This window comes from Mus musculus, chromosome 17 (assembly GCF_000001635.26).
Source record: "Mus musculus strain C57BL/6J chromosome 17, GRCm38.p6 C57BL/6J".
NCBI lineage: Eukaryota > Metazoa > Chordata > Mammalia > Rodentia > Muridae > Mus > Mus musculus.
The window spans coordinates 14,325,418-14,337,647 of NC_000083.6; the positions used below are offsets into that span (position 1 = coordinate 14,325,418).

At 45.7% G+C, this 12,230-nt stretch overlaps 1 protein-coding gene across 2 annotated transcripts in view; it reads left to right on the forward strand.

The window, feature by feature from the left end:
- The window catches only part of Smoc2 (SPARC related modular calcium binding 2), a 125,301-nt gene that overhangs the window by 45,928 nt on the left and 67,143 nt on the right, over positions 1-12,230 (forward strand). For both annotated transcript variants that reach the window (XM_006524777.3, NM_022315.2), the window contains exons 2-3: positions 118-289; positions 11,130-11,236. In XM_006524777.3, coding sequence (XP_006524840.1) covers positions 118-289; positions 11,130-11,236 — 279 coding nt within the window. The remainder of the gene's footprint in view (positions 1-117; positions 290-11,129; positions 11,237-12,230) is intronic.

The following is a 12,230-nucleotide window of genomic DNA, read 5'->3' on the forward strand; positions in this document are numbered from 1 at the left end:
TTATATGTGAGCACCGAGTAGCCATATTTCTTCAGAGCCTGTTCTCAGTCTGCTTGGTGCTCCTGTCTCCTCAACAGGAGTTCTTTAAAACTCTCTTGTTTCTTTTTCTTCCCCAAGTTCTTGAGAGTCGATCAAGACAAAGACAGAGACTGCAGCCTGGACTGCCCAAGCTCCCCTCAGAAGCCACTCTGTGCCTCGGACGGGAGGACCTTCCTGTCCCGATGTGAGTTCCAGCGGGCCAAGTGCAAAGATCCACAGCTGGAGATCGCTCACCGTGGGAATTGCAAAGGTGAGCAGCAATGGTCATGGCGGGAAGACAGTGCCTATGTGGCAAAAGCATAGATAATTTACTTTCATGCTCAACAACTTGAAAGCTTCTAAATTGGTAATTATTTCTCAGAGCATGTAAAGAATAATTTTTTATGAATTTTAAAGTAATTTTTGAGACAGTGTTTTATGTAGTCTATGTTAGCCAAGAACTTGCTATGTAGCAAAGGCTGGCCTTGAACTTCTGGTCTTTGTGCTTCTACTTCCAGTGTACTGGGACTAAAGATGTGAACAACCACTCGTGGTTTATGGTCTGCTGGGGACTGAACCCAGGACCCCTTTCGTGCTAGGCAAGGATCTCTACCAACTGCAAAGCAGTCATTTTTACAAATTGTCTGACTCCCTCAGTGTTTCATGTTGTCATAAAACAAATTTATCACAAGCCCTTCAGAGTTGTTTGTTTGTTTTTGACTTAAAGTGCTCTAAAATGATTATCGGCTTGTCTTTTTTGTTCTGTGAGTGAGGTCAGTTTGGTGTGGACGTTACCCTTGGACTTAGCAGTCTTCCGATTAGCAACCAGAGTTACAGCTTAGAGCAAGCCTGGAAAAGCTTCGCACAGTAATGAAGGGTTCAGCTTAACAGCAAGCACACAGTGCTTTCAAAAGGGATTTACTTTCTCCGCATCTCTGGGAAACAAGACCACACAGACGAAAATGGCCTTGAGAAGTTGTGTGTTGATGAGCTATTAACTCTGACAATCCTCCTATCTAAACAGCCTAACCGCAATAACCACCATCAGGGCCATGCCTCTGCCTTCAATTAACCAAGTTGCCAAATTATTTACTCTTTCTGTCAAAGTGCAGAGTTCTGCTAGGCATTGTTCTGCTAGGCAGAGTTCTGCTAGGTCATTGTTGCAGGTAATGCAGACACTGTCCTTTAGCTCAGATAGCTCTACCACTGACAAGAGCAACTGTCTCTCTTCTGGCCAGGCATGGTGAAGCACACCTGCAGGCCTATCATGTGGGAAGCTGAGGCAAGAGAATCCCAAGTTCAAAGCCTGTCTGCACTACTTAGTGAGACCCTGCCTCAAGATAACATGAAAAGTGGACAGGGGTCTGGGAGGTTGCGCGGTGGCAGTGTGATTGTCTAGAATGTACGAAGCCCCGGGTTTAGTTCGGGAGACCAGGACTAGTGATGGCGGGTCATGATTATAATCCTAGTTCTTGGGAGCAGAGGATTTTGCTTTCAAGGCCAATATGGCTTCATTGTGAGACCCTGACTCATAAAAACAAAACAAAAACATTATCAACCCAATTCCACAACAAAAATACTCAGTACTACAGAAACAATATAACCCAGTGGCGGTCACCTTCCTTAGTGGTTAGGAGGAAAAGAGGACACTTAGTAGTGTTTAGGAGGAAAAGAGGACACTTAGGGCAAATGCCATTCACTAATGACATTCTTTGTCCCTAAACATCCATTCCTGTTTATTGGGGAGGGGGGAGACCTAAATATTTTATTGATTCTCACCCACCTGACATTGCATACTCCATATTATTAATTTGTCCGATTGCTATTTGTCTCTAGATGTGTAATTCCGTCAGGGAAAAGAAGAATGAGAAAAATCTGAGTTTTATTTATTCTTGATTTTATTTATTCTCGAGCTTGCAGGTAGTCACACACATACTTCTGCAAACATGTTCTCATGTGCCCAGGAACATGCAGCCGTGCACATGGATGTGTGCATATGTACTTGCACACACACACACATGGATGTGTGCATGTGTAGTTGTACACACCCACACACCCACACCCACACACAGCACGTTCAGGTGATCACTTCACTGGTTCATTCAAACCCAAGTCTTGCATGAGTCCTGACATTTGCTTAGGGTTGATGACTTTAGGGAATGGCTGCTTCCATCTCCCTGAAAGACTCCTTAACGTTCCATTCAGTTCCACCCTGCAGTTCCTGAAGAGTGAGATGGTTTCCCATGGACACCACAGGAATATGTGCTTCCTCATAGCACCTTGTAGGTTGAGAAGGGAACAGCCTACAAATTCAAATTCAAGGAGTCCACTATTCTAATTCCAGCCACAGACAACTCTTCCCAGCATCTTCACACGTTGAAATAGATGGGGTGGTTGAAAAAGTGTCCCTGGGTTTAATGGATTCCCTACAGTCACATTAGCAGAGACTGTGGGCAGCAGATATGGCAGCAGTTCACACCTGGCTCTAGGTCTTTCCCTCACAGATGTCTGTGCACTGAGAGCTAATCATACATTTAAGGAAAATCTAGATGTGATTTTATGTCTTGACTGTTGCACTCTCAGCTATGTGCACAGAAGGAAGAGGAACAAATAAAAACTATTAAATACCAAGATGCAGTCCTGACAGAAGCTTCTAGAAGCAATTGCCTAGGAGGTCTTGGCTTTCAAAAATGATCTCTGTGGGAAGCGGTGGACGTCACGTGGCTCCACAAAGCCTGGCATCCTTTGTTCCTGCTTCCTGCCACATTGTCTTGGCACGGCTGGGCATCCTGGTCATGGACCACAAGGAAGTGGTCAGACTGCGCAGCTGCTGCCATGGTTACCGAGGACCAGTACAGGCATGAGAAGGACGGTGTGGGGTCAGGAGGCTTGATGATCTCAAGGGAAGAAAAGTGACAGTGGGGTGCTCGTTTGTCCCTAGTGTGAGGTGTCTCCCCAGGGCTTGGACTTCCACCGGCTCTGGTCACAATTTGACTTAATTGAGGCAGGGTCAATTTGAAGTGAACAGAGATGTTCTCTCAGGGAGTCCTGGGTCATTGCTGTTTGCCGGCAGCCTGCTGTTCCTGGATCATTTTCTTGGTGGAGTTCTCAACCCCTAGTGGAGGAAATTTTGTATCATAAACTTCTAAAAACACAATGGGGAGAATCAGTCAAATGTGACACCTCTCCAAAGCAATCGTAACGTACAGAGAAAGGATTACAGTAAAAACACCCCAGACTCCAGCAGCTTTCTGTGTTGTGCTTAGGTGAGGCTGTGGCCAGCCCAGGCAGTAAACACAGAACTGGAGCAGAAGGTGCCCCTCCACACATGGGTGCTTCAACACAGGTGGGCATCACATACCTCTGGCACACTGGGGTACAAGTGGGACCCCAAGAGGCTCTAACTTGCTCCCATTTGTGGTGAGTGAATTTTATTTGCTGGGGTATGCCTTCACCAGGTTTAACATAGGGATGGGGTCTTTGCCTAGGGTGGCCTCCACCACCAGGCTTTGCTTACATGATTTCTAAAGGCAAGTGGGTGACATATTCTACCCTGAATAGCAGCCATTGGATAGGTGGCTTGTAGGAATGGACCCATGCCATGAAACCCAGGCACAGCATTGGCTGCCACACGATGAGTCGTGGCCAAATTGACAACATCTCTTCCTTTTCAAAGACTACAAGTGCTGTTATCTATACAAGACCCATGTGAGCTTTGCTACCCTGAGCTAGCTGAAGAGACATGAAATCAAGATTTTGTTTGTGGTCCTTCAAGAAATACAGTGTCCACCTTGCCCTCCTCCCTGTTGTACTGGCGAGGAAGCTGTCCACACTGTAAAATGTCCAGCTACAGCCTTTTTTTTACATATTTTGTGGGTGACAGATTTGTGGGCCTGTCTTTTTTGCATGTGTTGGTTTGGAAACAACAATTAAGATATTTTATTCCGCATTTAATTAAATAGGATTAAAATGTGCGCATCTCATGTCATGATTTGACATTGACCCTGACTGGAATTTCAGTGGTGTAGACTGATGAATTTTTCTCGTGTTTTCATAGAAATTTGTGGAGTTTGTGTTTTCAGAACTCGGCAAACATATTAATATTTTTTCTTTTGATCTGGAACCAGTATGGCTGCTTTTCTTTTCAACAAAATCACTGGAACTGATTTTTTTTTTTTTTCAGAAAAAAGAGGGGGTGGGGAAGAAGAGAAGAAAATAAAGGAAAAGGTCACATGCCAGGAAACCTTGGGATTATTTTGAGATTTCTGGGAATAAAACTATAATAGATTTCTGGAAACAGCTCCCTTCAAGGTTTCTGCACAAATAGCTCAAAGTAGACTCGTGGGGAGATGCAGATGTTTGGTTGCCAGCCCAGTCCTCCTGTGAGCACCGCTCACCAACACTAGGATCCCTGACATAGGAAAGCTATGACACTGGCCACTGGGGAGGCGTGAACTCACAGGGTGCTCTTACCCCGTGATGAGAGTAAACAGTTGTCCTTGTTAGGAGATTGCAGAGTTCTCACTGTGTCAGGATGGCTCACAGTGGCTCAGCATCATTATCTAACAGAGATAGACTCTTCAGCCTCCACCCGAGCTCAGCTCTCCCGCTGTTTGAGACCCTCAGACTGGAGGCGTCCAGGAGTCAGGATCTATCATTTCATAGAGGAGTAGAGAACCCATTTGTCTTCTATCTCCAAGAAGACTACATGAACGCTGGGTGTCTTTCTGTCTGAAAGGTTCTTCTTTTTACAATACTTCTAACACCCTTTTACTGATGGGCAACTAGCAAACTGGAAACTGGTCACAAGCTCTAACATCTCCCCATTTTCTGTACACAGCCATTCATGGTCTCACTTTTTAAGACAACACCATGGAAGAGGTAAAGGAAGTGCCGAGACCAGGCTGGTAAGCCTGCAGCCCTATGCATGACTATCTTGACCCACAGGAATAGCTTGGATGGTTCTGCTGGCTGCCTCAGTGAGGAGTGGACCTATCTGAATCCCATTGAGGAAGAAAGGTGTCCATTGGAACTCTGTGTAGGGTGAGGGGTGCATGTGTGTATGTGTGTGCAGGTGCGAGTATATGATTTCACACAGATACAAGTGGGAGTGTGCACCCGTACACCTGTGAGCACGCAGGTGTGCGTACAGATGCAGAGTATGTATGGTGTGAAAGTGAGGGTGTGCTTGACTTTGCTCCTGAGTGTGCATGGGTGTCTGTGGCTCTCCTCCATCCAGCACCTTGCTGGCATACCTTTGTTCCCATGGATACAGTCTTCAGAGACAGCAGCTCTGCCCTAGGATTCCCCAGCCCTGCCTGCTTGTCTCTTACAGTAGCTTCACCTGCACCACGCTCAGCTTCCCTTGCCTCTGTGTCATCGTAGACTTGAGAAGTCACCGTAGGGACTTCACCCCTTTCCCTGCCAATCCATGGCCAGGAAGACAAGAAAATGCTGGGGAGTACATAGCTGGAAATGGCCCCGCTGTTTGTTCCAGCTCAGCTGAGATCTCAGGGCACAGCTTCCAGGAGGAAGGAGGCATTGTGTGCAGCATCAGCCAGCCGCTGCAGGGCTGACAGTCAACCTTCACCATAAAGAAGCTGGGGATTGCATCAGCATCCATTCTGATGTGCAGGGAGTGAGGTGTGTTCTTGTGACAGAGATGGTGATAGTCAGACATCCCCTGTTTACAGGCTGTAGAAACTACCTCTCACTTTAACGCATGGTAGTAATCCTCATGGCTTCCCTTCATCTCTCTTTGCAATGCCAGCTGTGTGACAGCACTTCCTATCTGTATACTTTATGGATTTAGGATGAAACTTTTGTCTCTGTTTATCTAATTCTGTAACCACATTCTTTCCCATTGTCATGTGAAGTTAAAAGGACTTACAGTTCTGCTTTTATGAGTGCAAGGCTAGCTGTTTTAGCTGATTGCCAGAGACAACAGTGACCTTCTGGGAGAGGGTGCCCTGACTGAACTTAGGTTCCCACCATAGCACATCATTGTATGGATGGGATGTGTGCTTTCAATCTAAGGGTCACTGCTGAATTGTCTCTTTTTCCCCCAGAGTCTGGTCTTAAATTACATGTGGGTAAAGTATTACAGCTTTGAAATACAGTGTCTGTCTTTATTTGAGGCCATGAACATCAAAGGCAGGGCTCTACTAGTCTGTCATTTCTGTGGCCACTACATGGAATCATAGGAAATAGTAGTGCAATCTGCTCTTGACCCTAGAGAGTTCATGGCCATTGCAGTAATCATGACAACTGAGTGGCCCATAGACTTAGACCTGTGCTCTTATCTGCCTGCTCTGCCTGTGTTCAAAGGCACTGAGACATTTATCCACCTCCAAGAGGAGTTGGCTCGTACAAGACACATGTTAAAGGCCATCCTGGTTGCTTTAGAATTATTTGGGAAGAAGAACCTTAGTGGAGAAAAGCCCTCCATCAGATTGCCTGTAGGCAGGTTTGTGGGGCATTTTCTTGATTAATAATTTCTTATGGGATGGCCCAGCCTACATGAACCCACTTTGGGCAGACGGTTCTTGGTTCCAAGCCAGTAAGCAGCATCCTTGCATGGTCTCTGCTTGAGTTCATGCATTGGCTTCCCCCAGTGTTGGAAGGGCTCGTGAAAGTATAGCCCAAATAAACCCTTTGCTCTCCAAGTTTCATGCTAAGACAGAGTCAATATCTGTAGTTTGGCATGCAACATCTCAGCATGGGGCATGGGTGAGCAGAGCCCTGAGGATGTTGTTCTCTATCTGCTCCTGCTGATCAGAGTTCCTGAAGGAGGCACCTACTGTGCACAGAGACCATGAGCTGCCCAATTGCACAAATCTGGAAATGCCCCCAATGCCCTCTTCAACTCCCTCTTAACTAAGACTTTTTGATAGAAGACATCCAGCAAAGCCACTGCTTTCAATGACTGCTTGATTCTGTTCTGAGTGGTTTCAGCAAGATGAGAAATTGTTCTCTTCCCATTAAACACACACACACATACACACACACACACACACACACACACACACACACACACACACACACACACACACACACAAGAAATAACCATAGCAAACCACTGCTCACTGTTTCTTCATAGCAAGTAGCATCTTTTCTGGGAAAGTTTTCAATTAGCAATAATCCTGTGATCCCTCTGGGATCTAGTTTACTCTTCAATTGAGATTGGAAAAAGTTGTTTCCAAAATGTATTAAGTATTAATCAACAATTTATCAAAAACTTCTGTTTGGATGTTATTATCGGAGCCTTGCTGCTTAATGTGTAAAGTCTTGGCTCTTTCAGGTCAGAGCAAAAGGTCTCCAAATTGTCTCATTTAATTTGCACAAAGATACTTTCTCTGTTCTAGTTAACAAATAAATTATATACAATTAAGTGATTAAATTATTAATAAATTTATTTTATTAGAATTTTCTTATATGTCTGTGTGATCGTATTTGTGTATGTGTGGTGTCAGTCTGAGTATATGCCGTGTGTGTTTGTGTGTGGTATGTGTGTGTGTGTGTGTGTGTGTGTGTGTGTGTGTGTGTACAGAAGCCAGAAGAGGCTGTTGGGTCCCCTGGAGCTGGAGTTATGATTGTGAGCTGCTCAGCATGGGCGCTGGGAACTGATCTTGGACCATCTGGAAAAGAGGCCCATGATTTTAACTGCTGACCTGTCTCTCCAGTCCTAGTGAGAATATTAAAATCGGAATTTCTAGTTAAATTGAGTTTTCTTATGACATAGAAATTAATCATAGCTTTAAAAATACCAAGAGTCCTGTTCCCTGAGATGGCCCTGGCAGTTTAAAAGGAGAGGAGACCTGGCTATTGGGAAATGCACAGGTTAGCATTGTGCCCCTTGTCAGTGGGAAGTGAAGCAGGTCAGCCAGTGTAGAACCCCTCCCCCTCAGCAGCTATTCCAATAGTGACAAAGTCACTTGGGACAAAACAGTTGTACCCCCGTGTTAAATCACAAGGACATGAAAGCAGGCACTCAGAGCTGACCTGCAGATATTCAGTGAGGCACCTGCATGGTGGCCAAAAGATGGGGTCTGCCAGTGTTGGTCAGCAGATAGCTGGGTGGACTACAGGAAGCACTGGTACCTGCCCATGCTGCAGCTGGGGTGTGTCATGAGACAGCAAGGTCCTGTGGTTCTCCATACAACATGTTCAGAATAGGCAAATCGATAGATGTAGATAGGAGCTGGGGTAGAGGGTGTCTGTGTACTGGACACAGGATTCTGTCCAGGGTGACAGCAGTGTCCTGGAGCTGGGCAGGGTGGAGGCAGCAGAGGGTAGTGGTCATCCCACACCAGGACTGCAGTAACCAGCACTGACCTGAACTGGAAATGGCTCACAGGGGAGTTTTTATGTACTGTCCAGGAATACCACAGTAATATTTGTTATGCTTAGGTGTTGAGAATTTATATTCAAAGAGAAACAAAAGGCCCAGAGAAAATTAACTTAATGATGTCCCTGAATAGAAGAGTTGCTTATTTTCTAAAGTATTTGTATAAGCATAAAGAATAAAAAAAATGGTAACATAAATTTAACACCAGTAAATGAAACTCTGCTAAAAGAATATCTGTATTCTATTCTTTTGAAGTTGACTGAAAAATTAGGTCTGAGAAAATATAATGCTCAAGATGTGAAAGGTTTCTGTTTCTTTGGTTTGTGTGGCTATATATATCAGAGGCATAATAGCTTAGAGTCAGAGGAAGAATATGAAGAGATGTTGTCAGTTCCAAGTGTGGACCCCGCAAAGACCCTGCCTCCAGAGTGTCTCCCCGGTGGAGACCTTGATAAGATAAGAATTCCAGTAAAGTCTGGAATGAGACATGGCAGGCAGGTGGCTTGCCATCAGGGGATGGTAGTTATCTGATACTTGGATTTCACAGATTTTATTTGTTTGTTGCCATTGTCTCCTAAGACAAACTAGCCTGGAACGTGCCAGCCATGAACTTGGAATGAGAGTCCCATTATACAGATTGTCAAGTTTGAAAATGGCTTGGCCAAGGTAATGTGAAAGCTTTAAGGAACTGTGAGCCAAGGATGAAACAAAACTTGTTGCTTGAAAATTTATGCTCTTCTGGAATGTTTATGATGGCTCAAGTAATAGGAATAGCTTATGGTTTTATGTTTTCCCTAGCAGAGGCTTGCAAGCTGAAGCTCATGTTATATTTCCTTTTAGACAGAGAATCCACAAGTAATTCCAAAAAAAAAAAAAAAAAAAAAAAAAGGATAAATCAGCAAATCCATGGTTTTCTATTCAGGGAACACAGACTGTATTTAAACCACTTACTGATCCAAAGAGATGGCTCACTCAGTAAAGAGACAGCTCAGAATCATGAAGACCTGAGTTCAGTTCCCAGTGCTCACATAGTTAGCAATAACAGCATATGATTGTAATCCCTGCTTTGCGGAGGCAAAGACAGGAGGAGTCACCCGTGTCCCCAGAGCTGCTGTGCTGAAGCTGGTGCATCTGCTCAGGATACACAATGGCAACATAGGTTGTGGCTCCCAGGAGTAACTGTGTAGAGGAGAGGAATGGGTGACTTCGGGTGTTGTGTCTCTGAGAGGCGAGAGGCTGCAGTGTTCTTGATCTGGGCACTGGTTACTTCAACTGGGGGGCAGGAGTGTTGGCAACTGATCCGCCTCCAGGATTAAATTCAGTGTGGTCAAACTGATAAAGGGGTGGGGCTTGCTGTGCTGTCCCCAGAGCGTGGTGCACAGGGTGGCAGGCCTTACAATGTTTTGGTGTATTCGCTGCTTAGGAACTGTTACACTCTCCACAGCATGGTGAGATGGGTCATAGTTAGTGTTAGACCCACACCCAAAGCCTCCTTGCTGGCATCTGAAATGAGCCAGGAATTCACCTGCAAGCTCCTGTCTGGTAAGCAAAAAAGAAAGAACATTTGACTCCTTCTCTGAAGACTTAGCTCATCGATGCTTTTGTTCACATGTGCAGGTACATTTCCCTGGAGGGAAATCAAATATATTTAAAATTTTTTAAATTACATTACTTTATTTACATTTATTTGCCTATCTATCTGTCTGTCTATCTATCTATCTATCTATCTATCTATCTATCTATCTATCTATCTGTCATCTATGTATCATCTCTGTATGTATCTATATATTTATGTATTTCTGTATCTATGAATCCATCTATGGATCTATGTATCTATCTTTGTATCTATGTGTATATCTGTGTATCTGTCTTTGTATGTATCTATGTATCTGTGTATCTGTCTGTCACCTCTCTCCCTCTCCCCCGACCCCCGACACATGCCACAGTGCACATGTGGAGGTCAGAGGACAACTTGTACGACAGGTTTTTTTTCTCCCACCAGGCGGGGTCCTGGGAATTGAGCTTAGGTCACTAAGTTTGCTGGCCTGTGCTTTTGCCTACTGAAGTATCTCACTGGCCCTAGGTGGACTTTGTATATTCGTGTGGGGGACTGAGCACAGGGCCTGATGCAGAGAGATGGCATTTTACCTCTGAGTTCCTTGCCCAGTCGGCTTGGTTGCTTTTGAACTTTACAGTTTTCACTAGTCATGTCACTAAATACATCACAGAGACAGCTTCCTTTTTTACTTGCGCTGTGGGATATTTAGCTATTTATCACCATGCTTCCCTGACAGTTTGGTACAGACTGCGAGATCCTAGAGACCAAGATGCAGAGGAAAGAGGCGAGTCTTGACTTCCTTTGAAGGTAGCCTCAGCTCCACTAGGTGTTGGCTATGGTGGGACATCAGGCCCCAGTGCCTGCCTCTGATTTGAGTTGAGTTGAGTGTTCCGGCTTCCCATCTGTATCTAGGTGCATCCTGGGGCCCTGGCACAGCCTGCTTCTTGTTTTTAGGAAGTCAGCCTTTCCCGTTTCCCTCACATACCTTCAGATACTATTCCCAGTCTCCATTTCCCTTCTATAAAGTGTGGAGAACGCACCATATTCCTCTCTGCTCTTGTGGGAACAGAGGGAGGCACCTGCTATGTTGGGCAGCCTCTCTCAGCCCAGTGGTCTACCCCCTCAACAGCTTGTACTTGTCTCTTAGAATGTCGCCTGTTGTCTTCCCCTCCTGCCTGTAACTGCTCTACTGTGGTCTTCCTGCAGATGTGTCCAGGTGTGTGGCTGAGAGGAAGTATACCCAGGAGCAGGCCCGGAAGGAGTTCCAGCAAGTGTTCATTCCAGAATGCAATGATGACGGCACCTACAGTCAGGTGACTTGTGCTGCTTTGAGAGTCCAAGCCTGGGCCATTGGGGTCGAGGTGCCAGGGCTAGGAGCGAAAGGGACGAAGCCAGAGCCATTGAGTGGGAAACAGTCATCTTGTTTCTGAGACACCACCCTCAGAAGTCTCACAGTATTATGGTATGTGAGGGAGGGTTCCAGACCCCAGCTGGCTCAGGTGTCTATACCACAACTGTGGCGTATGCATCCTTGTGCTACATGAATATGATGTGAGGAAGTTCTCTCAGAAGAGCTCATTAACGCTGGTCAACAGGCCGAGCCGTGGTTCTGATTGTAACTTAGCTCATTCATGAGCCCCATGACTCAGCCACTGAGTCCATATTAGGATGCTGCCACATCAAGTCATGGCTTGCCTATGGACATGCTGCTGGCTGGCCCAACTCCATCAGAAATAGCTTGGTTCTAATTGGATTCGGTCAGTGCTGCTATCGAGAGCTGCCTGCAGCATACCAGCAGTGGAGTAGGTTCTAGGGGAGCGGCAAAAACATTCTGTTATCAGTCTCTGTGATCTCATGTGAAGAGAGGGGCCATGCGTCTCAGCATAGTCATGTGACGTTTGGGAGAAGGGAGAAGGGATAGCATGGGGAGGGGCTACATTTATGGATGTCCCCTACTGTGGTCAGCTGAAAGGTAGACAAAGGGGTCTGGGGGAACTGAGAACGTGATGTAGAAATGCATTATCACTGTTGGACACCTATCTCCTCCCCCAGAGTCAGCCATGGGCTCACCGAGAGATGTTAGGGACTGGCTTTCCCCTGTGTGAAGGGAGGGCTTTAGGTTCTTGCTGCAGGACCTGGCCCTCACTGTTGTGCCGTAAAGCATACCGGTTCCTTTTTCTCTATACATCTGTGGTGAAGCTTAGCATGCAGCTTCCATTGGATGTCCAAATGCAGCACCTGAGAGTCTCAGCCACCCTCTGACATGCCTCTGTAGGAGACGTTGTCTGTGGTTAGCTCACTTTCCTG